Below are 26,351 nucleotides of genomic sequence, written 5' to 3'. Positions count from 1 at the left end.
AATTTTCTCCTTGTTTTCTGAATGAGTGTGCTTCTCAGCTGATAAGTATATTTTTTGGCACTCTAACTGTTCAGAGTTGAATAAAACAATAATTGAATTAAGTTCAAAATACAGTTTGAATAAATTACATTTATTTAAACTGTATTTGCTTTAATATTGCTACAGACTCAAGTGTGCTAGCTTACACTGCACCTGAATTGTTTTTAGTGCTGTTTTAGCTGTTTTTCTGTAAAAAAATAAAATAAAATAAAAAATTCTAAGCTTCTTTTCTGCCTTTCCTGTAACTAGTCTAGTCCAGATACAGATTTGATGTATTTAGGACTGTTTGTATGCTTCTGAGCCCCCCCCAAGCCTTTCTGTGTTGGGGGGAAGTCTTCTAGCTTATCAGTGGGAGTGGTAAGCACTAGGTAGTCTATCTACCACAAGAGTGGTTTCTGCCCACAAATTGTAGTTTATTAACCGTTTGGGCAGTTTCCATCTCTCTCAACTTTCTGGTCTAAAAGCCTGCCTTTCCTGTAGCTAGTCTAGTCCAGATATAGTTTTGCTGCATCCAGGATTGTTTGTAAGCTTCTGAGCCCCCCAAGCCTTTCTGTGCTGAAGGAAGCCTTCTAGCTTATCAGTGGGAGTGGTAAGCACTAGGTAGCCTATCCAACACAAGAGAAGTGGTTTCTGGTCCAGAAATTGTAGTTTATTGGCCGTTTGGGCAGTTTTTTTTCCATCTCTTTCAACTTTCTGGTTTAAAAGCCCTCATATGCTGTTGTTTACCACCTTTCCAATAACTACTCTAGTCCAGATACAGATTTGCTGTATCAAAGACTGTTTGTAAGCTTCTGAGCCCCCCAAGCCTTTCTGTGTTGAAAGGAAGCCTTCTAGCTTGTCAGTGAGAGTGGTAAGCACTAGGCAGCCTATCTACTGCAAGGGGAGTGGTTGCTAGCCCAGAAATTGTAGTTTATTTGCCGTTTGAGCAGTTTTTTGCATCTCTTTCAACTTTCTGGTCTAAAAGCTGCATTTGCGCTTTTCACGCCTTTCCTGTAACTAGTCTAGTCCAGATACAGATTTGCTGTATCCAGTCCTGTATGCAAGCATCTGAGCCCCCCAAGCCTTTCTGTGTTGGAGGGAAGCCATCCAGCTTATCAGTGGGAGTGGTAAGGACTAGGTAAGCCCATCTACCACAAAAGGAGTGGTTTCTGGCCCAGAATTTGCAGTTTATTGGCCGTTTGGGCAGTTTTTCCATCTCCTTCAACTTTCTGGTTTAAAAGCCCACATTTGCACTTGTTTCCCACCTTTCGTGTAACTAGTCTAGTCTAGACAGAGATTGCTGTATCCCGGACTGTTTTAAGCTTCTGAGAAGTGCCAAAGTCTGCTCTTCAATTTTTCCCTTAGTTATGCTAGTTCTCTCCTCTCCTGCACTTTTACTAGCTTATTAGTCTAGCACTTTACCATACCAGACTTCTTGTAGCAATTAGCACACAAAAGTGCTACCAACACTAAAAACAACTGGCAAAGGTTCTGCTGTCATTCTAAGGGGATCCATTATCTGTCTGCCTGGAATAACATGACATGGCAAATCTCATCACAAAAGATTTCTCATCCAGAAAAAAAGAGGTCATTGCTCCCCACTACTCATGACTTATTAGACCCATTACAGGGTACAGCGCCGCTTTTGGTATGTACCTCACAAGACATCTACAACAACTGAAGAGGCCACAGAAATACCTCACAAAGAGGATTACTGGCCTCAAACAGATGCCCTATGCAGACCATTTAAAAAAACTCTAGCTTTACTCCGTCGCATATCGCATACTCAGAGGCGATCTCTGCCTAACATACAAAGCTATATCAAACCCAGAGCTGTTGGACATGCTCCACTTAAAGAAATCCCAATCCCTCCGAGCTACACGCTGTAGGGACCTGGAACAGACTACCTATCTATGTCAAACAGAGCTCCTCATTTAGCACTCTTCAAGAAAAATCTTGATGATTGGATGGGAAATAGGAAATTCACCCTGGGGATAACTTCTGTGGCTCTGCTCGACAGGGGCACAGGAAAATAATTTTCTTGGGTGAAGAAAGCCAGGGTACCTTTTTGGCTACGCTTATATAGGTCCTAGGGCCAATAGCCTAGTACCTACCTATGAACCTATGACAGATCTCGATGCTTTGCCAGAGATGGCCTGCATCTGTCCCCCCTGGGCTTCCGGATACTGGCCAAGGCTCTTGCCACCCCTATAGTGCTTTTTTTAGGCGGTGCTCCAAAGACCAAATTACCACCATAACATCTACAAAGAAATGTAATCCGAGGGTCATGCTGCTCAATGCTAGAAATCTAAATCTCAAAATGTACTCGCTCAAAGCACTCCTTAAAATGGAAAGCATTGACATTTGTGCTGTAACAGAGTTCTGGTTCAAGGCAGCAGAAAGACCCCTTCACTACCAGGCTATAACTCACTTCACACTCTTTGGCTCCTGAACTTGGACTGAAGCTCTAAAGGTGGTGGTGTTTCCATATTCATAAAGGATGCGCACACCTCCAGACTGGTAGCCCAACATAACGCATCCAGAGATACTTCAGGTGCAGCTAACACTGGGTAAGACAGCGATTCAGGTCGTAGCCTGTTATAGGTCCCCAACCATGTCCCAAGACTCACACTCCATGTTCCTAAGCACCCTGAAGAATATTAGGGTCTAACCTAACACTCTCATACTGGGCGACTTCAACTACCCCTCCATTAACTGGGAAAACTACTCATGTACCAATACACTTGCCCAACATTTCCTGGAATTCATTAATTCCAATGCCCTGGACCAGCTCGTTCTTACCCCCACTAGAGATAGCAACATCCTTGACCTGGTCATTACTAACATGGGCGACCGTTGCTCTACACCAACAGTCAACTCCTCCCTGGTTAGATTTAACCATAAACTAATCACCTTGGAAATTCATATCCACCCCCCTCCCCCCGCAAAGGAAACCACCTTGAAAAACTTTCCCAAAGCTAACTTTGGGCTCCTAAAAACAGAGGTGGCTAACTTCACGACACCCATGCAAATTGAGAATAGTTGCATGACTGCCGAACCATAAACCTATGCACTGCATGAACACATACACAAATGCATGGATCTCGCCATACCCAAGAGAACCAAGATGCTCTCCTCCAAAAAAAAGGAAGCCAATCTGGTGGTCCCCTGCCATAAACAAACTCTACAACAGAAGGAGAAAACTGATGGGGAATAAGGTGAAGTCCCAAGACTGGAAAAACTCCCTTATCAGCTTCAACAAAAAGTTGAGATCCCCCATCAAATCCTCTAAAGCTAGCTATAAAAACAGAACTGCAGCAGATGGAAAAAGACAACCACAAGGCCTTCTATAGTTATGTAAAGAATCTCCATGGCAATATCCAGATTTGCTCTGAGCTACTGCACAATGGTACCTGCTATACCGAGCCAACAGATATTGTCAATATACTGACTGACAGATTCAGTGCCAACTTTACCCCTCACTCCCCCCACAAAGGACCAACTGCAATACCAGTAGATTACCAGGCACCCAGTATTACTGCTGCACAGGTTAAAACACCACTGTCCAAGGCCAAGAATACAGCTTCTATGGGACCTGACAATATCCCAGGGTATGTTCTACATGAACTACAGAGTGAACTGGCACCTCACCTGTGTGCCCTTTTCAATCACAGCCTCACCTCAGGCTTTGTCCCCACCAAATGTCACACTGCTATAGTCATCCCTCTCCACAAAGGAAGAGCGACTGCAGACCCTGGGAACTACCGCCCCATTAGCCTGACAAGTCTGATATGCAAAGCTATGGAAAGCATCATCATGGACCTAATAAACAGGGATATAGGGAATCTCCAAATTCTGGATCCCACACAGTTTGGTTTTGTGAAGAGTAGATCATGCCTGCTCAACTTGGTCGACTTCTTTGAGTCAGTCACCAGAGCTGTGGATTAAGGTAAGGTGGTTCATACAGCCTACCTTGATCTGGCCATGGACTTTGATACCATTCCCCACTCAGGAATCATAGAAAAACTCACTAAGCTAGGCATCAACCCCTGTATCACTAGGTGGATTGCAAACTGACTCACAGATAGAACCCACAGTGTGAAAGTAGCTGACTCCAAGTCAGACTGCCGACCAGTCACAAGTGGAGTCCCACAAGGATCAGTCCTGGGTCCTCTCCGGTTTGGTATCTACTTCTTAGAAGTCTAGGCCAACACAAAGGGACTTTGGTTGACAAAGTTCACAGACGATTGCAAGTTGGGAGCCATTATTGACTCCTCAAGTGATGTTGACATCCTACAGAAAGGCCTCACTGAGACCAATGACTGGTATCAGAACCATGGCCTTAAGCTCAATGCCAAAAAATGTGTCATCATCCCCACTGGGAATAACCCAGTTCCCATGAATTACATCGATGGTAGTCCACTGAACACAGAAGGCATTATAAGAGATCTGGCAACACAGTTTGACAGCAACCTCTCCCTTTGACCACCACATTGCCACTGTGGTCAGAAATCCTTCTGTGTGGCACATCTCATTACTAAGGGTTTTGCATCCAGGAAGAAAAAGGTCATTGTCTCCCTCTACTCTTCTCTCATTAGGACAACCATCAAGTACAATGCCCCATTTGGCATGTACCTCACTAGACACCTGGAACAACTGGAGAGGCCACAAAAGTACCTCACAAAGAGGATCCTAGGCCTCAAACACTTGTCCTGTATGGACAGACTCAAAAAAACTCCAACTATTCTCTGTCTCATATCGCCTACTTAGAGGCGATCTCTGCTTGACTTACAAAGCCATGTCTAACCCAGCTCTGTTAGAAATGCTACATCTAAAAAAATCCCAATCCCTCAGCACCACACGCTCCAAAGACCTCAACCTCATTACCACAGTCAACAGACCGTGCTGGAGGGACAGGTTCATAACCCAGAGACTGCCCATGCAATGGAAAAGACTTCCCATACATGTCAAACAGAGCACCTCACTGGCCCTCTTCAAGAGAAATCTTGATGAGTAGATGGGAAATAGAAAATTCACCCTGGGGATCACTCCAGTGGCTCTACTAGACAGAGGCACTGGGAACTAAGGTCGGGTGGCACAATGCCAGGGTAATCCTATGGGCTAGGCTTGTAAAGGCTCCAGGGCCATTAGCCTACTACACACCTATGAACCTATTTCCACTAACACATATATGATTTTTAACCCGAACAAACAAACACTAGACCAAATTCAAAACACGATTCACATTGGGCAGTCGTCAGTACTTAATTAAAACAAAAACAAACACTGCATAAAAAAACATCCTTTTACTCTAAAAAATTAAAACTGAGCACTTTCATCCTTAATAACACTGGACTTCTTCAGAGTTTATTCGCTTAGATGAATTCCTTATTTAAATCCTTAATTCATTATTTGTCAAACCTAATCAAATACAGACTTTAAATAACCATCTCTTAACATAAAAAGTTTAATACACAAATATCAGCTAAAACTTGTTTAAAAAGACAAACTAAAATATAATAAATTCTTAAACATACCAAAATCTATCTAATGTACAATCGAAAAGTATAAATCACGGTTTTTGTGCTGCAATTGTAAGTATACTATACAATGATAAAGAATAATTTAAACTAGGGTTTTTCACAACATTCACACATTATTGCCATATTAGTTCTTTCTTCTCCAACATAGTTTCAAAGTCACCTCCCCTCTCAAAAATACTTACTTTGTCTATTACAAAAAAAAAAAAAAAAAACTTTTAAAGGAAGGACAATATTGTGAATGTATATATGTTTATATAAAGCATTACTCTGCCTGGCTGTTTTAATGTCAAATAAATGTTCATATGTTCTCTGTCTTAATTTCCAAACAGTTTTACTACATAAATGGCAGAACATGAGGTACAGGGAGCCAGATAGACTACCATAGTTGAATTACAACTACATCTCCCTGGGCAAGTCAAAGTTCTACTGAATCCCACAACCACAACATGCGGGTCATCATTAATAAATCTGCAGTATCTGCAACACCCACCTCCTGTTCAGCCATTCAGGTTCCGTTTCTGTGCCCTGCCCCCTACCCTCCCCCCCTGTTTTATTAGAAACATAATAATTTCTTCTTCTTTTAAAATTTGAATTGTAGCAAATTGCTTGCTATAAATCTAGCAAATAAGTGCTACAGATTATACACTACCTGCACAGAGCACTAAGGAACTAATGTTTTAGTAAAAAAAAAAAACGTTTCTCTTTTAAACTGTAACTGCTTGCTACAAATGTAGCAAACTGTTGTTTCAGTTTATACCCTGTCTGCGTGGTATATGAGCTCTATGGCAATCATGTTTTAGTTTAAAAAAATATTTTTATAAACTGTAGCAAGCAGTTAAATATTTCTGAATATACTTTTAAAAGGTCTTTTAAGTGTGTTTTCGAACTGATGAGCTATATTTATATTTATACATATACAAATATATTTCTGCACACATACTTGTTTTACAAGAAGCCGGAGTTTTAAATAAGCATACAATGGGTTAATTGTTATTTCCTGCTTAATTGGGGGCGGGCTTGTCTTTTGCTTGGAGGAAGTTGATGTGGTTTGAATTTGTATTTACTGTTTGAAACATTCTTGTTGCAACTGTCTGATGAAGTTAGGGTTACCACCTGTCCCACTTTGCGAGGGACAGTCCCTCTTTGGGCGGTTGTGTCCTGACCAAAAATATTAAAAATGGCAAATGTCCTGAGATTGTAGGGCATAATTATGTCCCATATGTAATGTAATAGTTGCATAAAATAGTTATTTCTGTATCTAAAATACATACATGTTACAAGAAACAGGATAAGCAACTAAACTGCTACAGGAATAAGCTTATATTTAGGCAAAAAAAGGAAAGTTCTATCCTTTGTACTGATGGTGGGTTTGTGTTGGCCTGTAAAATCTGATGTGTGTCCCGAAAATGTCCCACTATGGCCATTTGAAAAGGTGGCAACCCTAGATGAAGTGTCACTAAGGGGTGAGACGAAAAGCGCTTTATGGTTACTGTTTTTTATTGTTTTTATCATTTGTTTGAAGTAAAGTCTGAAGAATAAACTTTAGAATCTACTTCTGTGTGCGTGCCTCAAGCCCTCTTGCCTGCATTCCTGTTTTTGCAGTTACCTGTTTCGGTATTCCAAGTTTGTCTAATATATGCAGAACTTTTCCAGCTGTCAGCCTTCCCTTGAAGAAAACAGGTAAAGACAATTGTGCTAAAGTGCACTTAAATGACAATTAGACTTAATCTGGTCTGGGTACAGCTTATATAATGCATTTTGAATACTTTAAAACCATAACTTCATTGCGCCATAGATGCATATTAATACAAAATTCTTGTTTTCATAGCTTTAAACCTTTCCACGTACCAGAATTAATGACTGTATCAAAGTACCCAGGATAATCCTGATTCATTTTTATGTAGGTATCTACTCTGGAAACAGCTGTGTTGATTTGGGATCTGCTGTACAACCCTCTCCTTCGAAGCCTTCTTTCATACTCTTCCTTATCCAGTGGTATCAGCAAGATATATCGTGGTTCAAAATATGAATTTTTCAAACTTCGCACACCCTGTTGGAAGAAATACACATATTACAAAAATCACTGAATGCCAGGACCACAACTTGGACTACTATCATAGAACATACCTCAGTCATCCAATTTATCTGCCTATACAAAACAAAGAACAAAACCCTTACCACAACAATGTTGTTTGTCCTAGGCAATCCATAAATGTGCTTATGAATGCAGTTTGCTCAATGAAAGAACCAAAACAGAAAGTGTGAAATATATGCAATGGATGAAGGCAAAACAGTACACACCACATACCTCAACCTGGCCAAAGCTTTTGACACAATTTCCCCATTCGACATAGTAGAAAAGCTAAAACTGGGAATAAACCCTTGTATGACCTGCTGGACTGCCAAATGGTTCAGAGATAGGATGCATATAATCAAAATAGAGGAAGTTACCTCCACAAAAACCTCCAGGGCTCTGTGCTGGAACTTCTCCTATTTGCTATCTACTTTTCTGAAGTTAAAGGCTATACTGCAGGGTTCTGGCTGCCTAAGTTTGCAGATGAATGCAAGTTAGCAACAGTTAATGAATCCCCAGACAACTTAGCCATCCTGCAGGGAGGTTTGTCTGAAATAAATAACTGGTGCCAAAATCATGGACTGAAACTAAATGCCAAAAAATGCATCCTTTGAAGTCATCTACACCAGGGAACTACAACACTGACAATACGCCCCTAAGTGTTGACCCAGTTGTTTGGGATTTGGGAACATATGTGGACAGTAACCTAATGTTCAACCAACTTGTGTTTATTGCTGTAAGAAAGTCCTTCTATATTGCACAGCTTATAGACCATAGGTTCGCAGGCCACAGGTTCATAGATTAGTACTAGGCTAACTGCCTTGTGGGCCATTTTAAGCCTAGCCAATTACCCCATGTGAGAATCAAACCTGCACCTGAAAAAAATATAAACAGCTGGTCCGATTTCCTGAATGATTTGGTTCTGTTTAAGTAAAAACGTAATTGTCTATGTACATCTAGCAAGTGTAAATGATATTCACCTTTGTTAGAAACGTTTGGGAAGAAAACTGGCAAATCAATGGACTGGTTGAGATTTTAATCTGAAATAACCTTGGGCAGAAAGGAGGTGTTAGTCCAAAGTGATACTCTCTCTTTGTGGAAAATGATGCATGGATGACTTACACACAAAGCTTGCAACTCTGATATTCTCCTGGCTGAGGTGATGTCTACCAAGAATAAGGTTTTCCAGGACAAAAACTTTATATCACAGGTGGCTGAAGGCTCAAATGGTCGACAAGTTAATGTTTGTAAGACTAGCATCAAGTTCCAAGGTTCAATGGGATCTTTAAGAGGTGGTCTCAAATGCATGATTCTCTTTAGGAAGGTTTTGCAGACACAGTGGGATATTAATGAAAAATCATTAAAGCCATTATGAAAATTGGAGATAGCTGCTAAGTGAATTGTGATAGTACAAGCTGAGGCTACTGACTGAGGTAAAATTGACAAGTATTCTAAGACCTTATGGACTGGAGCTGAAATGGAGTCTAGTCCTTGTTATCACAAACCTGTCCCATTTACTATGATAAAGTATCCTGGTGGATGGTTTATGAGAGGCCAGAAGTATTATTCGCACTGGGGAAGATAGATTATTTTGCCTGGCAATCAGCAGAAGTGGAGAAATCAAGTGGTCAGTTTGAGGCTTGGTAGGTCAGGATGGACCAGCCCCTGTGGATGAGACAAGAGTCCTGGGGTTGGATCCAGAGTCCACGGGTGTTGAATGAGGTGAGGTCATAGGAAAGGGAACCAGATTTGACAGGGCCAATAGGGTGCAATGAGGATTACTTTGCTTCTCACCGTTGCGCTTTCTTTAAGAACTATGGAATGAGGGGAAGGGGAGGAAAGGCATAAAGTAGACCCGGGTGCCAATCGTGTATCAGAGCATCTCTCTGTGACTCCCCCTGAGGAGAGATCAGGGTGAAGTAGCTGATGCAATTGTGGTTTGAGGGAGAGGCAAAGAGATTGCAGCAAGGCTGGCCCGAACAACAAAATATTTGTGTCACTATTACGGGCTTGAGAGACTACTCGTAAGGCATAAGAATGTTTCTGCTCAATTTGTCTGCAATCACATTGGAGTTCCTGGGAATGTGTATTGCTAAGAGAAAGCGGTTGGAATATATCACCCATTGCCACACTCTTAGGGCTTCTCGACAGGATCTATATCACATGGTCAAACGCTAATAGCAGCAAACGACCACAACTTCAAAAACATCAGAACTCAAAGTTGCAATTGTGGGAGGCTGTGCCCCCCCCGCACTAAAAAAATATATATATATATATATATATATATCAATCAAAGAAACCAGGAAAAAGCTCTAAGCCAATAAATACCAAAATCCCAAAGCTGAGGAGAAAAGCGAACCAGTCCAACAGTAACTCACTGACAGTTTTATTCAAAATGAAAAGATGAAAAACATGTGAAATCAAGCGCTTTCGCCTTAATGTTTTTTAGTGTTTTTTAATTTTTTGTTGCTTTATAGAAGTGTTTTTATTATGACACTGCCTACAATTCACTCATAAGCATGGCTCAGTTGTTCTGCTTGCATTGGTTTAACAATTTATTTGCCTACCAATTAAGCTGTTAACACATTTGATCATGTGATTTTACTACTTGCAGTATATAAATCTGTGATTTTTTAAGTGCAAGTTCATCTTGAAAAAGCCTGGTATTTATCCAGGCGAAAGCGCTTGATTTCACATGTTTTTCGTCTTTTCATTTTGAATAAAACTGTCAGTGAGTTACTACTGGACTGGTTCGCTTTTCTCCTCAGCTTTGGGATTTTGGTATATATATATATATATATATATATATATATATATATATATCTATATATATATATATATATATATATATATATATATATCTATGTGTATATATATATATATATATATATATATATATATATATATATATATATATATATACATATATATACCAACTCCGAGATCGCTCTGCAGTGAGGAAAGGGCAAATACCCCTATCTACACTGTACTGTGACCCCACAATAACAACTTCGATTTCCAGTGTTTTTGAAATTGTGGTCGTTCGCTATTATTAGCTTTTGACCATGTGATATAGACCCTTCCCGACATAAGTAGGATCTGGTTCCTCCATGCTTGTTTATGTACCAGACTACTGACATATTGTTTGATTGCATAGCAATTGTCCTCGACGGGAGGGTTGCTTGGAATGCATGCAATGCTAGAAGCACTGCCCTCAGTTCTAGGACGTTGATATGCAAATTGGCCTCTAAGGGGGACCAAGTGCCTTGGACGATTCTTCCCTGAAAATGCCCCTCCCATCCTATCAGGGAGGCATCCGTGGTCACTGTGGCTTTGGGTTGAGGGGTGAAAAGGGATGACACCATAACTCCTCTTCTGGCTTCATCCACCACTTCAGATCTTGTCTGCATCGGTTTGTTATGCAGATTGGGTAAAAGATTGGGTGTGTCATTATAGACCACTGAGATGCTAGGAGCCATTGAAGCAGCTTCATATGGAATCTCACTAGTGGGACCAGAGTGATCGTTGCTGCCATGGAACCCAGAAGTTGTAAGACCAATCAGGCTGGGACTAGGTTTTGAGAAAGTATCGCTTGGAGTTGAGATCTCAACCTTTGTAACCTGTGATGAGGTAAAGTGACTAGGCAGGATTTTGTGTCGACCTTCGTCCCAATGAACTCCTAAGGTTTGAACCGGTACCAGCTTCGACTTTTCCTTGTTTAATAAGATTCCTAGCATGTCTGCCAGTTTTAGAGTATAGACTATGGCTTGAAGCAGTAGACTCTTGGTTGGAGCAGTAAGGAGCCAATCGTCTAAATATGGAAACACGCAGAATCCTTGCAGTCTCAAATGAGTTGTTACTACTGCCATGCATTTGGTGAACACCTTGGGAGCTGTGGAGAGACCAAACAGCCAGTACTCGAAATTGGTAGTGACTGGCTCCCAGCTGGAAGCAAAGATATCTTCTGGATCGTTTGTTCATTTTTATGTAGTAATACACATCCGGAGCACATCCACTCATCTTTTTCCAAAAATGGAATGATAGACTGAACCATGACCATCTGGAATTTTGTTTGTCTAACAAATTTATTCAGAATGCTGAGGTCCAAAATTGGCCTCCAGTCCCTTGTCTTTTTTAACACTAAAAAAAACCTGAAGTAAAATATGGACCCTACTTGGTCTGGTGGGACTGTTTGGATGACTCTTTTTTTTCTAGCAGCTTTAGAACATCTTGTGCTGCTGCATCCCTCTGACTGGGTGGAACATCAGAGATTCGCCTTAGTGGCTTGGGGTAAAGGGCAAAGGGGATATGGCAACCTCTGGTCATTACTGTCTGCACCCAGGAATCTGATGTTATCGAGTGCCAGGCCAAGTGGTGCAGAGAAAAACATCCCCCAACTGCTTCCAGAGGTAAGCAATCTGCTCGCTCTTCAGGAGCGCTGACAGGGCTGCCCAAAAAAGGAATTCCTGTAGCCCTGTTTTTTTTGGGCCCCTTCTACCATGGAAGGGGCGTCTTCCAGATGGGTTTCCCCCTCTACCCCGGGGGATGGGCTCACCACGTGTGTCACGAAAAGGCCCTTGGGAATTTTTGAACCACATCTTCCCGCCTCTCTAATTCCTGGTATAGGATTGTTAAGGGGCAGAAAAGCATCTTTCCATCCTTCTCACACCTGGCTAAAGTGTCTTTAACTTTTGGGCTTAATAAAGAGGACTCATCAACAGGAGCGTTGATGAAGGAAGACTTGAAGGGGTCCTCAAAGTCACAGAAGCGCATCCAGGTGTGACGTCTCATAACAACACCTGTACTGGCTACTCTGGCTGCCCCCTCAGTTGTATGGGTGATCAACCGCATGGAGGAGTTAGAAATGGACTCTCGGGTGGCAGGCTGAGAGGCAGCCTTGTCACATACCTCATCAGGCAATACCCTTGCTAAGGTTCCTGAAAGGCCTGTAATCAGGTCCCTCTGAAGACAGGTAAAATGTGCCAGACAGTTCAGCGACCATATAGTGAAGGTTTCTGAAGCGTAAGTCCACTTCTCTAGTCTGTCTATTGCCCAAGACTCTGTTTGGAGGATGGACAGTCAAACTTTCTTCAGCAAGTTCTTTTCTAGTGGCCGCCGCCACCACCATAGCATCTGCTGTCAAGCCTCTGGACCAGTGGGGCTGATCTTGTGGAGGAGAGATAACTTTATCAGGTCTTCGGGGAATTGGCTCAATGGTGTCAGAGGCCTTTCAAGCACACTGCATGCTGAGCTTGACCAGCTCATCTGCAGGAGGGGTCACCCAGAAAGTAGAGAGTCGAGCACAGAAAGCCTGCAATAATACAGATTCCTCAGTAGAAGGGTTGATGGGCCTCCAGTCACCCTTCTGTTGCAAGGTATCCAGTATGTCTCCAAATGAGACATCCTCAGGGGTGACCATGGGGACCTTTCTCCCTCATAAGAAACTGTATCTTCGATGAGGGACTCCTCAGGGGAATCAACGTGCTTCCTCTTGCATGTTCTCTTGCGAGGCGGCTCTTAAGGGGTAACATCTGAAGAGTACTCTAAAGAGTGGGTGCCTGCAACAGAGTGTATTGCTGCTCCTGTGCCTGATGTCCCAGTGTAGTGGGCTAAGTCAGTTGCATACCAGAGGAAATATGAATGTCTGGTTCCGAATCCGAATGGGCCAACTGCATGCTTGCAGAAGCGAGAGCCCTCTCCATCACCTGGAAGGCAGGCCCACCTGAAGAGGGATGGGAGCCCAGAATCGAGAAGGACAACCTCAGAATCGGGGTCACACTCCATTCCGACAAGCCTGCCTCTAGGGTTGGAACCCCAAGAGGAGTCAGAGCCATCAAAACAACTGGAGCCGTAGATGGCGCCATAGAAAATATTGGTTCTGAACTAGGGGTCACGGTGCTGACAGGCCAGTCACAGTCTCGAGGGTGGATCAGATCAGACTGAACCATGGTCCACAGGGTAAGTTCTGGAACCATGGAAGGGTGCAATGCAGGAACCAAAGGAGTTGCCACTGGGATAGGCGTTGGTACCGAGGGTTCCAAAGTCTCAGAGGTTGAAGGAGGATTGTATGATGGAGTCTGTGGAGAAAATCCATTGGCTCTGGGTGGGAGGAAGGTTTTGGATGGAGTTGGTATGCCTCTGGCTGCTAGGAGCTGATCAACAAGCCTCACTACATCCAGCTATGAAAGACTCCTGGTTGAATGGATGGATAACCCCAAAGGGGACTCTGTCCTTTCAAGAAAAGAACTGAGTAGTTGTCCAAAACAGGGGTCGATGGATGGGGAATATCTTGTCCTGGCTAAAACTTCACCTTTTGGCACTGAGGTTGAAGGAACCAAATATTGTGATGGGGATGGGGTGACCAGATTACAGGGAGACACTATTGTTGATGCCAAAAGTGTGTCTGGTACCAAGGAAATTAAAGGCACCGTAGCAAAAATTATAGCTGTCGGTTCTGTAGAAGAGGTTGTCATCGGCACTGTGGAGGGAGCTTTAGGCTCTGGTGCTGATAGTGTTGGTGCTGACAGTTTAGGAAGTTTTGTCTTCAGTTCAGTATGAGTCTTAAAAGGCTTCGGATCCTTAGCACTAGGAGATGTTGGAACCGAATGACTTCTCTTTTTAATGTCTTTCTTAGGAGGTGTTGAGACCTCTGTCTCAGATAGTGCCTCCGAAAAGAGAGTTTTTAAGAGTATTTTCAAGATTAATTTATTTTTACGCTCTGCTAAAGTTCAAGAGCTGAATCCTTTACAAAGCTCACAAGGAGGTTGAACCTGGATGTGAGGAACTCTGAGACAATAGACTCAAGAAAGATGCCCATCAGAGTTAGGCATCTTTCCACCACATTTATTACATTGCTTAAATCCGGTTGTCCCCTTTTTATCAGACATCATGACTATCCAAAAAAAAAACAGCCACTACAAGCAACAATATGATGAAAAAAACTGTCAGAGGCTGTAAAACAAGCAGGGCTAGAGAAACAATCAGAAGACTGAAATTATTATTTTTTTTTTTTACAAGCGTTAAGTTCAGGATAAAAAAAGGGGGGGTACCAACGATGGTATGACAATTACCACAGCCGTAAGGGAGGGGCCTCTACCAACAATGGTACGAAGAATACCAAAATGGTAAGAAAAAGGGGAGAAAAACACTCTAGGAGATACGAAGGGTAAGCGAAGCGATCAACTGCTAAAAAAAAACTATTTGAAGAAAGCAAAGAATATTTTTTTAAGAAATAGAAAAATTACAACTACTTAGCTGAGAGCTGACTTGACACGTCTTGTATACTACATGGCAAACAAGATTCGAGGAGATGAGGAGAGGGACACTATGGGTAAGACTTAGCTCGAGAGTTTTTTTGACTGGTGCGAGCTTGTTGTATTGGCCGAACCGAAACCCACCAGTAAGGAATGAATGAAGATTAACAACATCAGATGGAAGGTTTTCAGGATGGTTATTCAGTGGAATAACCAGGATAAAGGAAAAGTGGAATACCTATATTAACTGCAGGAGGAGCTTCAATACTGATAGAAGAGGATAAAAATAATAATGGTACATTTGTAGTACTAAGGGGCTACTGGCAAGAGAGGAGGATTACACTGGAATGTATTTATATTCCACTTAAAACTTCTATAATGGAGCTTAAGAAAATTCTGGGAGAAATAATCAGCTTTCAGCAAGGAATATTACTTATAGGTGGGGACTGAAATTTGATTTGCAGCACTGAAGAGGTGTCTCGGGGACCCAGAAGGGAAAATATAACAAAGGAGGGCAGATTTTTGAAGAAATTTATGAAAATATTTGGTATGGAAGAAATTAATTCAGTACTAGTAGTCTGGAGTGAATTTACATATTATTCTCCAAGATAGAAAAACTGGACTAGGCTAGACAGAATTTACATTTCACAGGAAGATTTGCATTTAATCGGAAGTCTTGATACGCACCTAATAACCATTTCAGATCATGTGGCAATTATAACTAAAAATAATCAGGTTAATGAAATAAAAATGAGACAATGGCGCTTTCCAACCTATCTGTTGAAAAGACAGGAATTTAAGGCATAGATACTGGAAAATATTCAGGAGCCATTAGAGAAAATAGAAATTCCTTTTGAAAATATAACTAGGGAGTGGGATACAATTAAAGTGGAGTTTCAAAACAGGATTAGGTAAAATAAAGAGCGATATGGTTAAGAAGTAACAAGACTTATTTAGAGGGATTGACAAATGTTAAAGTATTGCAGAACAGAGGGAATCTCACAGAACAAAAAGAGAAGCAACTGCAGAATGCTAAACAAAAATAAGGGCTTACCTCAATAATATGCATGGGTTTAGAAAGATTGCTGTTAAGCAACTGTTTTTGGATAATAACTCTAGAGCACAAAAACTTTTAGCACAATGACTCAGACAACAGAAAGTAGAAAGGGCTGTCACCAAGCTTAGGGAGCGTATAACAAGGAAGATAACAAGAGATCCTGTAGAGGTACTAGAAATATTTTGGAAAATCTATGAAAGTCTGCATAAAGCAGAGAAATGTAGAAATCAAGAAAAGGTACAAATGGAAATATTTATGGAAGAATTAAATATGCCAAGACTAGAGGTAAATGAGGCTCAATTACTAACAGGTAGGATAGGAGGAGATGAGATAAAAATGGTGATGTATAACCATTCCACAGGAAAGTCCCGAGGAATAGATGGCAATCCTGTGGGAAGTTTGCAAGCTAGGAGGGAAAAAAATGATAAAAGATCTGCAAGGTTTTAGCAGTATTTTAAGAGGAGGAGAGGTATCAACATCCTGGAAGAAAGTGGCGGTCACTGTAATACCTAATGAGGGTAAAGACCCATCAGATCCAACGTTATACAGGCCCATTTCAATACTAAACTGTGATTATAAAGTGTTTGTCTGTAATGGCTAAATGAATGGCAAAAATGATTTCAAAACTGATAGATATGAATTAATGTGGCTTTGTGGAGTGAAGGCAAACATTTGACAACATTAACAGAACACTGATGATCCAGAGGGAATCAGAATATTTGAAAATGCCACTTCTATTGGTGGGTCTTGATGCAGGCAAAGCATTTCACAGAGTAAGCTGGGGCTTTATGAGCCAGGCAATGGAAGCATTAGCATTCCCTGATAAAATTATAAGGTTGATTAGGAGGATATATGAGGGATCAGAGGCGAAAATTAAAGTGGGTGGGTTCCTCTCTGATAATTTCTGCTTGAGTGGAGGAACCAAACAGGGGTGGCCTCTTTCCCCTTTGTTATTTGCATTACATTTAGAACCACTGGCAAAGAAAATAAGGGACTCAGAAATTCAAGGATATAATTTGGATAGCAGTTGTGAAAAACTGGCTTTCGCTAACTGCTGTACCACCGTGGCCGCCCGATATGTGGGAAGAGACTAAACAAAAGATAATACAAAAACTGAGAAATTGTAAGCTCTGTTATACAGGTATGGATAGTAAGACACAAGCAGTTAACATGTTTTAAGTCCTTTTAGTCTTATACACACGTCAGGCATATTTTTATTAACCAGAGGAGAAGTTGTGGATAGCAATTATTAACGCAGTGAAGGATTTTTATCTGGGAGGGGAAGACAGCAAGAGTCAAGTGGGATAAGCTGATTCTTCCAATAGAACAAGGTTGATTGGTATTACCTGATTTGAAGGGGTATTTCAGAGATACACAATTAAGGATCCTATACATAGCACAAGCAGAAAACTATAATTCACAGTGGAAAGAGATGATAATGAAACAGGCGGGGGGAGCTCAAGAAACAAGGAGAGACTGGGATTTTGGAAGCAGACCTTTAGGGAGAATAATGATAATCATGCAGAATATTATATTCATAAAGTAGCAGAAAGTATTCTAAGAACTAAGCAAACACTGGAATGGAGAAAGGAGATTCTGCCGGTAAGGATGACTGCAATTCGGGATACAGACAATAAGCAAGAGGGGGGCTGGACTTTATGGAAAAAAACTGTCAAAGGAACCAAGGTACTGGGAGTAAAAAACTACACAGGGAAAGGTATTACAATGGGAAGAGGCCAAGAATTTATTTGGACTGCAGATTAGAGATTGCCTTCACTATCAAGGATTGATATCAGAGTATACGCAAAGGGAAAGAAATAGGGGTTCCTAAATGAAAGACCAGCACTGGTAGAGTTTTAGTAGAATCTAGGACAGAAGCTGCTGTTAAAAATGGAATAATTTGTAGAGCATATAAACTACATGATAACTATAAGAATCAATCATAAGAGGTTAGAAAGGATTGGGAAGACAGACTGGATGAGCAGTTCACAAATATACAATGGGGTATATAAGTATGTCCCCAAATATGCAACGAAATCTAGAAGATTTAAGATATTTGCTTGTAAGTGTTTACATAGGTATTTTTATACCTCAAGTAGACTCCAGAGAAGTTTTCCTCGGATAGACAGCAAATGTTGCAGGCGTAATGGGGAAGAAAGAGGTAAATGGGAACATATTTTCTGGGAATGTAATGAATTGGCCATCTTTAAAGATTCCCAGCAGACTACTCTATCAAACATACTGAGTGAGCAAATTTGTGTATCTAGAGAAATGATTTTTCTGAGCTATGACACAAAATCAGAATTGCCTAGACATAGTAAGGCCTTGCTGAGTCTAATTATGGTGGTTGCCAAAAAGGAACTACTAGGAAATGGAAATACTCCTCCCATTTTTATGATGCTCTTCATAAAGTCATAACTGTTTATGAGTACATACTTTATTATCTATTATTTATTTATTTGACATTTGTTAATTAGGTTAGTCCATCTGAGCCAATGGCCCATCTTCAGTGGAGAAAAGTTCCAGCAATACAAACATAAAAATATAAGATAGTAGGCAATATAAAAAAAACAAGAAAAACAATGCAGCAATACAACATAAGCAAAAAGTTACATATGCAATAATCAGGTGAAATGAATAACTGTAAATAAAAATAAAACAAAAGTAAATACAACTATTACATTATATTACATATAATAATATAATGCATATAATATAATATAATATAATATACATACAATACATATACATATACAAATACATATACTACATTATATTACATAAATAAACAAAGCCTATACAAAGATTCACTACACCTGCCTTATTAGGTTCTAGTATACAAAGACCTTCTGTTGTGAAAAACAAGAAGGTGCTCCTCTTTCTGACTCTCTGTTACGATTTTTAAAGGCCGGTGTTATGACTGTTAATGCATGGAGGTTGAGAGGTATGGTACTAAATATATCACTGAACTTAATGTTGATCGGTATAAATCATCTACCTATACACAGCAAACACAATGACTGCTGCACTCTTCTTTTACAAATTGCGTGACTAAAACAGTACATATAAATGACAGCCGTGGGGAAAATGAAAACAATCTTCGTAAATCACAACTCGATTTTCTACACAGTACAAATATTTCTGCATCACTATATATCACAGTCTCTCAGACTTTGCCATACTGAAGTTTCTTCAAGCTACAGAAAGGTCCTTGAGTCATCCCCATAAAAAACAGCATATGATGTACTATCAAACCATCCCTCCACCAAAAAGTACATTAAAACTTACCAAGATCTAGGTGTTCTTGTACAGCTGATTTACAGTCAAATACACACTCTCACTGCCTATTATTCTTCTGTCTTTAGCTTGGCTCCACATAAAATACTGAACATTTGACATTTAAAGTATGTAACATTTTCAAACTTGCTTGGGTCTCTCCTAAAAGAGGTCAATGTCTCCCCAGAGAAGCTGACCTTACCATCTGAGAAGCTGCAATCTTAACTATTTTGCATAATTTTGTAATGTGGCTGCCCTAAAACATTATGAAGAGGGCCACCATTCTGATGTACCACTTTACAGCCAAAGCTTATTCTTTCCACAATGTTTCAAAGTATGATTCAATTATGCTTTTCCGTTTTTGAGTGCTCTATCATCAATGATTTGGAACTGTAGGATGAATCTAGATTTTTCTCTGATTAGCTCTTGAGACAATGGTCAGTGTATTTTTGATTACACTATTCGATTGCTGTTCTTTGGAAAATACTTGTTCTTTGTCATGTTTTCATTTGACTCTTAGTATTGCAAACTCACAAGCAGACAGCTCACTACAATATCATGTGCATGCCTGGTACTGGATTATAAATCTAATCTGGTTTGAGACTTCATTAAGAATGAATACTTCACAGATTCTTCATAGATTCTGCCAAAACTCTGTTGATTACTTGCAGCTGTATTTGGTTTCTTGGTGTAAAGTACTGTCGACCTCCTAGGAAACATTACTAGCTGCATTACCTCTACTAGTCACCCAATGTACAACTGTAGTTACTGTACAGGTAGGCAAGACTGGCTTAAACAGGTCCCTCCAATCTTTGATTTGTTTTTCATGTTGCCATACTGGAAATGATCTAATCAGTACTTGGTTATTTTTTAAAATGCAGGCCAAGCTTAAAAAGGGTACATTTAGGATCAGTGTTCTGCTCCTGTTAGTACACATCAATAAGTAAATAACAAATAATCCATTTTGACCTGCTCTGTAGCATAGTAAAGGCAATGGCTGTCTAACCTTCACTATACAGCTCTACTTCTTGAGACACGTAATGGTTTATTGAAAGTATTTTCTCACTACTTTTCACTTGCTAAAGCAACAAAACTATAATTCAGACTTGGTAAGGCTACTGATCTGTTCATAATATTCTATTTATAGTTGCTCTGCAGTTCATCTACATTGCTCCTGACTCATGTTTCTGTACAACTGGCATAAGTGGACTTACCAATTCACTTCTGACTATTTAAGCAGAATTTCTGTCAACAGGATTATGCCCAGTTCTGCCTCTATATTTATCCTAAGGAACAGTAAAAATATTCCTTTAGAAAATGGGATGCTGCACTTTGCAGCAGCACACATTTGACATTAATACCCTTTACTGTTTGTTGTCTTTTTGAAATGCATTTTCATATTTTAACAAGTTGTAGTGTCTTTCGGCTTTTCCCGGTTAATTTAAATAACTAACACTGGTTTAATGGAATATGTACACTTCAGATCTTGTCACCTCAACTTGCTTTTTTGTAATGAGGTTACATACTATACTGCCACATACATAGTTTTGCAGTCTGTTTATTATACTCATCTTAAACTTTTCTCTCCCATTTTGACACTGTCTTCTTACCAAAATAAACTTTCAACTGTACTGTCACTTGCTTTACAAGCATATATTCAAACATTTTTGTAGTTAGTCCAAGAAAACACAGACTGTATCAAATGTCACTTGCAAAAGTCTATCTTACACTGTCGGTGTTAACAAAAATATGTCAGAACTGGACTTGCTTACATAATTGTTCCATAACAGCAGTCAAACCACATTCGAATGAAGCATCACATTTTTGTGACTACACACCTCTTTTCATGTAGTCTAGGATTTCTGTGATTCTGCTTGTAGCATGACAGACATTTTGAGTATGTCCCCCTCATTTATGTTGTTTAAAATGGCACTTGCCGGAGTTGTGTCTCTTTCTGGTATATCTCTAATATTTTTTAGACTGAAGTAGCTGTGAATCAACTTACATAACCCAGGTTCAGTATAGCAATTCCCTGTGACTCTGCTGCATCATATTCATAGGTTTATAGGTTCATACTAGGCTATCTGCCCTAGGGCATTTATAAGCCTAGCCAGAGTGTGTTTGGCTTTCGCCACCTATTTTAAATTCATTTTGCTATGCCCTTTTTCGAGGTTAGTATACTGTGCCTCTGTCCAACAGTGACACAGAAGTGATACCCGGGGTAAACCTACGATCTCCCATCCACTCATCAACATTCCTCTTGAAGAGAGTCAGTGAGGGACTCTGCCTAACCTGGACTGGGATTTTATTCCAGAGTGAAGGGAGCCTCTGGGTTATGAATCTGTCCCTCCAGCATGTCCTATTTATTTCAGTGTTGAGGTTCAAGTCTCTCGAGCGCGTAGCTCGATGGGATTTGGATTTTCTGTGGTGCAGCATGTCCATTAATTCCGGGTTGGACATGGCTTTATACGTCAGGCACAGATTGCCTCTGAGCAGGCGGTATGCCACTAAGTAGAGCTGGAGTTTCTTTAACCGGGCAGCATATGGCATCTGTTTGAGCCCTTTGATCCTCTTGGTGAGGTACTTTTGGGGTCTTTCCAGTTGCTGCAGGTGTCTGGTAAGGTACATCCCAAAAGGGGCATTGTACTCAATTATGGGCCTGATGAGGGATGAGTAAAGAGGCACGATGACCTCCCTGATCTAGATGTGAATCCCTTCATGATTAGGTGGGCTATATAAAATGTTTTTCTACCCACTTTGGCCACGTGGTTGTCAAATGAGAGATTGCTATCAACTTGGGTCCCCAGGTCCCTAATTACTTCTTCTGTACTTAATGGATTACCACCTTTGTGGTAATTTGTGGGCACTTTGTTTTTGCCAAAGGGGATGACTATACACTTTTTGGCGTTTAGCTTGAGGCCATGGCTCTGGCACCAGTTGTCTGTTTCTATGAAGCCCTTTTGGAGGATGCTTGTGTCGGCTGGAGAGTCGATTATGGCGCCCAGTTTGCAGTCATCTGCGAACTTGGTCAGCCACAGTCCTTCCGTGTTGGCCTGTACCTCCGAGAAATATATACCGGACAAGAAAGGTCCCAGGACTGAGCCTTGTGGGACGCCACTTGTAACTGGTTTGGAGTCTGACATGGCTCCAGCAATTCTAACCATGTGGGTTCTGACACTATTTTTTGGACTTTGGGTTCTGTCCTTGAGCCAGTTTGCAACCCATCTAGTGACATAGGGGTTTATATTTAAGCTGGTGAGCTTATCTATAATGCCCGAGTGGGGTATTGTATCAAAGGCTTTTGCGAGATGCAGGTAGGCTGTGTGGACCACCTTCCCCTCATCAATGGCCTTGGTGACTGTTTCAAAGAAATCGACCAGGTTTAAGAGGCAGGATCTGCCCTTAACAAAACTGAACTGGGTATGATCTAGTGTCTGTAGGTCCCCAATATCCTTATTTATGAGGTCCATGATGATCCTTTTATTCTCCTGATATTCTCACTCATTTCTTTGTCTTGTAGGCCAGGTTGGTCCTGTTATCTCTATGGCCAGTTTCCAAAGAAGACCCCAGTTCATATTAATAGTCTAATGGCAACTTTGGCCATAACACCAGGGACATTCTCCTGCTCTTCTTCTCAGGGGACAGTTGTGTATTGCTCTCAATAGAAAACTGTTGAATGCATATAGTAAAATAATGGCAGTCTTGGAGAAGGAGAACATATTCATAGTTAGGGAATAGCCTCCATTGTGTGGAATTAACAGTCAGGAGTGTTTGCATAAACAAGTCCAGTTAAAACCTAGGAGAGGACACGTTCACAAACATGTGGCCCACAGAAGATGTGGTGTGAAATTATAGACTTTGTGGTGGATAAGTCTTAGGATGAAGGACTAACTGAGAAGAGTGATAATGTGGGCACTGACTATAAGAGGCTTATAGTCAGGAACTAATGAAATAGTTGCTGTATTGTAAAGCAGTAGGACATAATGAGGACAGATCCATAAGTGAAAACTGAATGTGCACAGAAATGGAGGTCAGAAGAGAAGGAGGTTTGAAATGGTACATAGCAAAAATCCAAGAAGGATGCCTTGTTCAAGGAAAGCTCATAACAAAAAAGAAACTACACTTAGATGTGGTTCTTGAAAGACAAAAGGCCACCCTCTGACAGATGCTACATAGGGGAGGTAATGTTACAGCTTGTGTTGGAAACAAAAAAATACTAGAGTTAATCATCACCAAATGACATAAGAATGTTAATCTACATAGTTATCATCATAATACAGTGTCAGCTTTGAGTAGGAAGATGTCATGAGAACATTTTACCAAAGTTTGACAAGTACAAAAAATGAACGTCCATGGAAAGACTTTTGAGTCTACTGCTATTTGAAAAGTAAAAGGAAAAACGAAAACACTGATGCTGTTTAAGAATAATGCTGCTTTAGCAACATATAACATGAAAGTAATAAGCACACATATGTTTGTGTATAGTTTTATACATACATACATATATATATATATATATATATATATATATATATATATATATATATATATATATATATATATACACATAATATAGACGTGTGTATAATATACATATGTATACCTATGTATACACATGTAAAACTACACACACAGCTATATATATATATATATATATATATATATATATATATATATATATATATATATATATATACAGCAGAGGCCACCAAAGCAGACACCCAAACAACCACCACCTCAGAACACAACACCTGCAACACATAGACCTCACAGTCAGAGTGTCAAACAGTCACAGCCCTTAAGGCCAAACACAATGCCAGACACACTAGTCATTGGTGACTCCATAGTCAGACACACTGACGTCCCGCTCACCAGACTGAGTAAGGAGAAGGTCACAGTAAGCTGCCTGTCGGGCGCTAGAATCCGCCACATAACGCAAGCACTCAGTTCTCTCAACAGCAAGTACAAATATGACTCAGTCATTGTCCACGCTGGTGTAAACGACCTGAGACGTACCTCCTTGGACTACATGAAAAGAGACATTGAGGAGCTCTCTGATTATGTAGCCCAGGCAGGTATGACCCTGACCTTGAGCAGTATCCTACCTTCACCAAGAGTGATGCCACAATACAGAGATAAGATGATCAGCTTTAACAATTGGCTTAAACACTGGTGTCATTCAAAGGGGATCCAGTATCTGTCTGCCTGGGATGACATGCTGGACAAGCCACGCTGCTTCGCAAGGGACGGCTTGCACCTGTCACCCCTGGGATTCCGGATATTGGCAAAGGCTCTTGCCACCCCCATAGTGCCTTTTTTAGGCAAGGCTCAAATTCTAAACCTACCACCCTAGAACACAAAAAAGGAAAAACACTAAGGGTAATGCTGCTCAATGCCAGAAGTCTAAATCTCAAAATGCACGCACTCGAGGCCCTTCTCAGTATGGAGAACATCGATGTCTGTGCTGTGACAGAAACCTGGTTCAAGGCTCCTGAGAGCACCCCAGCGCTATCAGGTTTTACCTCATATCATGCGTTCCGGCCCCAAAATCCGGACAACACCAAGAAAGGAGGGGGGGTATCCATATTCATCAAGGACACCCACACCTCAAGACTGGTGGCAACGCACGATGCATCGGAGACCATCCAGGTGCAATTAACCATAGGCAAGACTGCTCTGCAAATTGTAGCATGTTACAGGCCACCCTCACAAACTCAGGAACCTCACATGGCCTTCCTGAAAACACTAGAGGGATAAATGTATCACCAAACACCATCATACTAGGTGACTTCAATTACCCTAATATAGACTGGGAACACTACTCAAGCCCAAACACCCTAGCCCAAAAGTTCCTGGAATTCATAAACTCAAATGCCATGGAACAACTAGTCACCATCCCCACAAGAGGAGATAACATACTTGATCTCATCATCACGAACATGGGAGCACAATGTTCAACACCGGAAGTATACCCCTCACTGGTGAGATCAGATCACAAACTAATCTCGCTGGAGGTCCTCATCCCACCCCACCTGAAATAAAAAAGACCACAGTAAAGAACTTCTCAAAAGCCGACTTCACACTTCTAAAGATTAGTGTGGTCTCCTTTAAGGCCCCCGAGCCGGTGGAAAACAGTACTCAAGCCGCTGAATCACTTACAAACACCTTCTACCAGCACCTGCAGGACTGCATGGATAAGGCAATCCCAAACAAAACAAAGACTCTTAGTACCAAAGGCAAGCGTCCAGTCTGGTGGACCCCAGCCATAAACCAACTCTACAATAAAAGGAGGAAGCTACTACAAGATAGAGCAAAATCCTTAAAAGGTAAGACACCCTTGATCACTATAAGTAAAAAACTAAGAGCTCTCATAAAATCATCCAAAGCAAATTTCGAGAGAAAAATAGCTAAAGACTCAAAAGACAATCATAAGGCCTTCTTTAGCTATGTTAGAAACCTAGGAGGAAACTCCCAGATATGCTCAGAACTAGTCCAAAATGATGTGAAGATTACTGATCCTACAGACATTGCCAACATACTGGCTGACAGGTTCAGTGCAAACTTCTCCCCCCCCTCCCCCCCAAAAGGAGAGATATCTATACCAAACAATTGCAGCCCCCCAAACATCTCCAGCGCCCAAGTGAAAACTGCTCTCTCCAAAGCAAAAAACACAGCATCCATGGGACCTGATGGTGTCCCCGGCTGTGTGCTCCACGAACTCAATGAGGAATTAAACCCACAGCTAGGACAGCTGTTTAATCAAAGTCTTACCTCTGGATACGTACCCAGGGAGTGGCGCACTGCAACTGTGGTCCCACTTCACAAAGGCGGTGCCTCCACCGGCCCTGGAAATTACCGGCCCATTAGCTTGACAAGCCTTATCTGCAAAGCCATGCAGAGGATCATAATGGACCTCATAAATAAAGACATAGGGAATTTGCAGACTTTGGATCCAACCCAGTTTGGCTTTGTCAAAGGCAGATCATGCCTTTTAAACTTGGTTGACTTCTTCGAAACAGTCACCAAAACCATTGACGAGGGAAAGGCAGTCCATACAGCCTACCTCGATCTGGCTAAGGCCTTCGATACAATACCCCACTCGGGTATCATTGAAAAACTCATCAGCTTAA

General features: G+C 41.0%; 1 protein-coding gene across 3 annotated transcripts in view; it reads right to left on the bottom strand.

The window, feature by feature from the left end:
• Nucleotides 1-26,351, bottom strand: part of LRGUK (leucine rich repeats and guanylate kinase domain containing) — a 1,953,320-nt gene that overhangs the window by 538,207 nt on the left and 1,388,762 nt on the right. For all 3 annotated transcript variants that reach the window (XM_044088664.1, XM_044088665.1, XM_044088666.1), the window contains one exon: nt 7,410-7,611. In XM_044088664.1, the coding sequence (XP_043944599.1) occupies nt 7,410-7,611 (202 nt within the window). The remainder of the gene's footprint in view (nt 1-7,409; nt 7,612-26,351) is intronic.

The sequence above is a fragment of the Protopterus annectens genome, chromosome 11.part0 (genome assembly GCF_019279795.1).
Source record: "Protopterus annectens isolate FY-2018-M chromosome 11.part0, PAN1.0, whole genome shotgun sequence".
Taxonomy (NCBI): domain Eukaryota; kingdom Metazoa; phylum Chordata; order Ceratodontiformes; family Protopteridae; genus Protopterus; species Protopterus annectens.
This window is presented reverse-complemented; position numbering and strand designations above follow the sequence as displayed.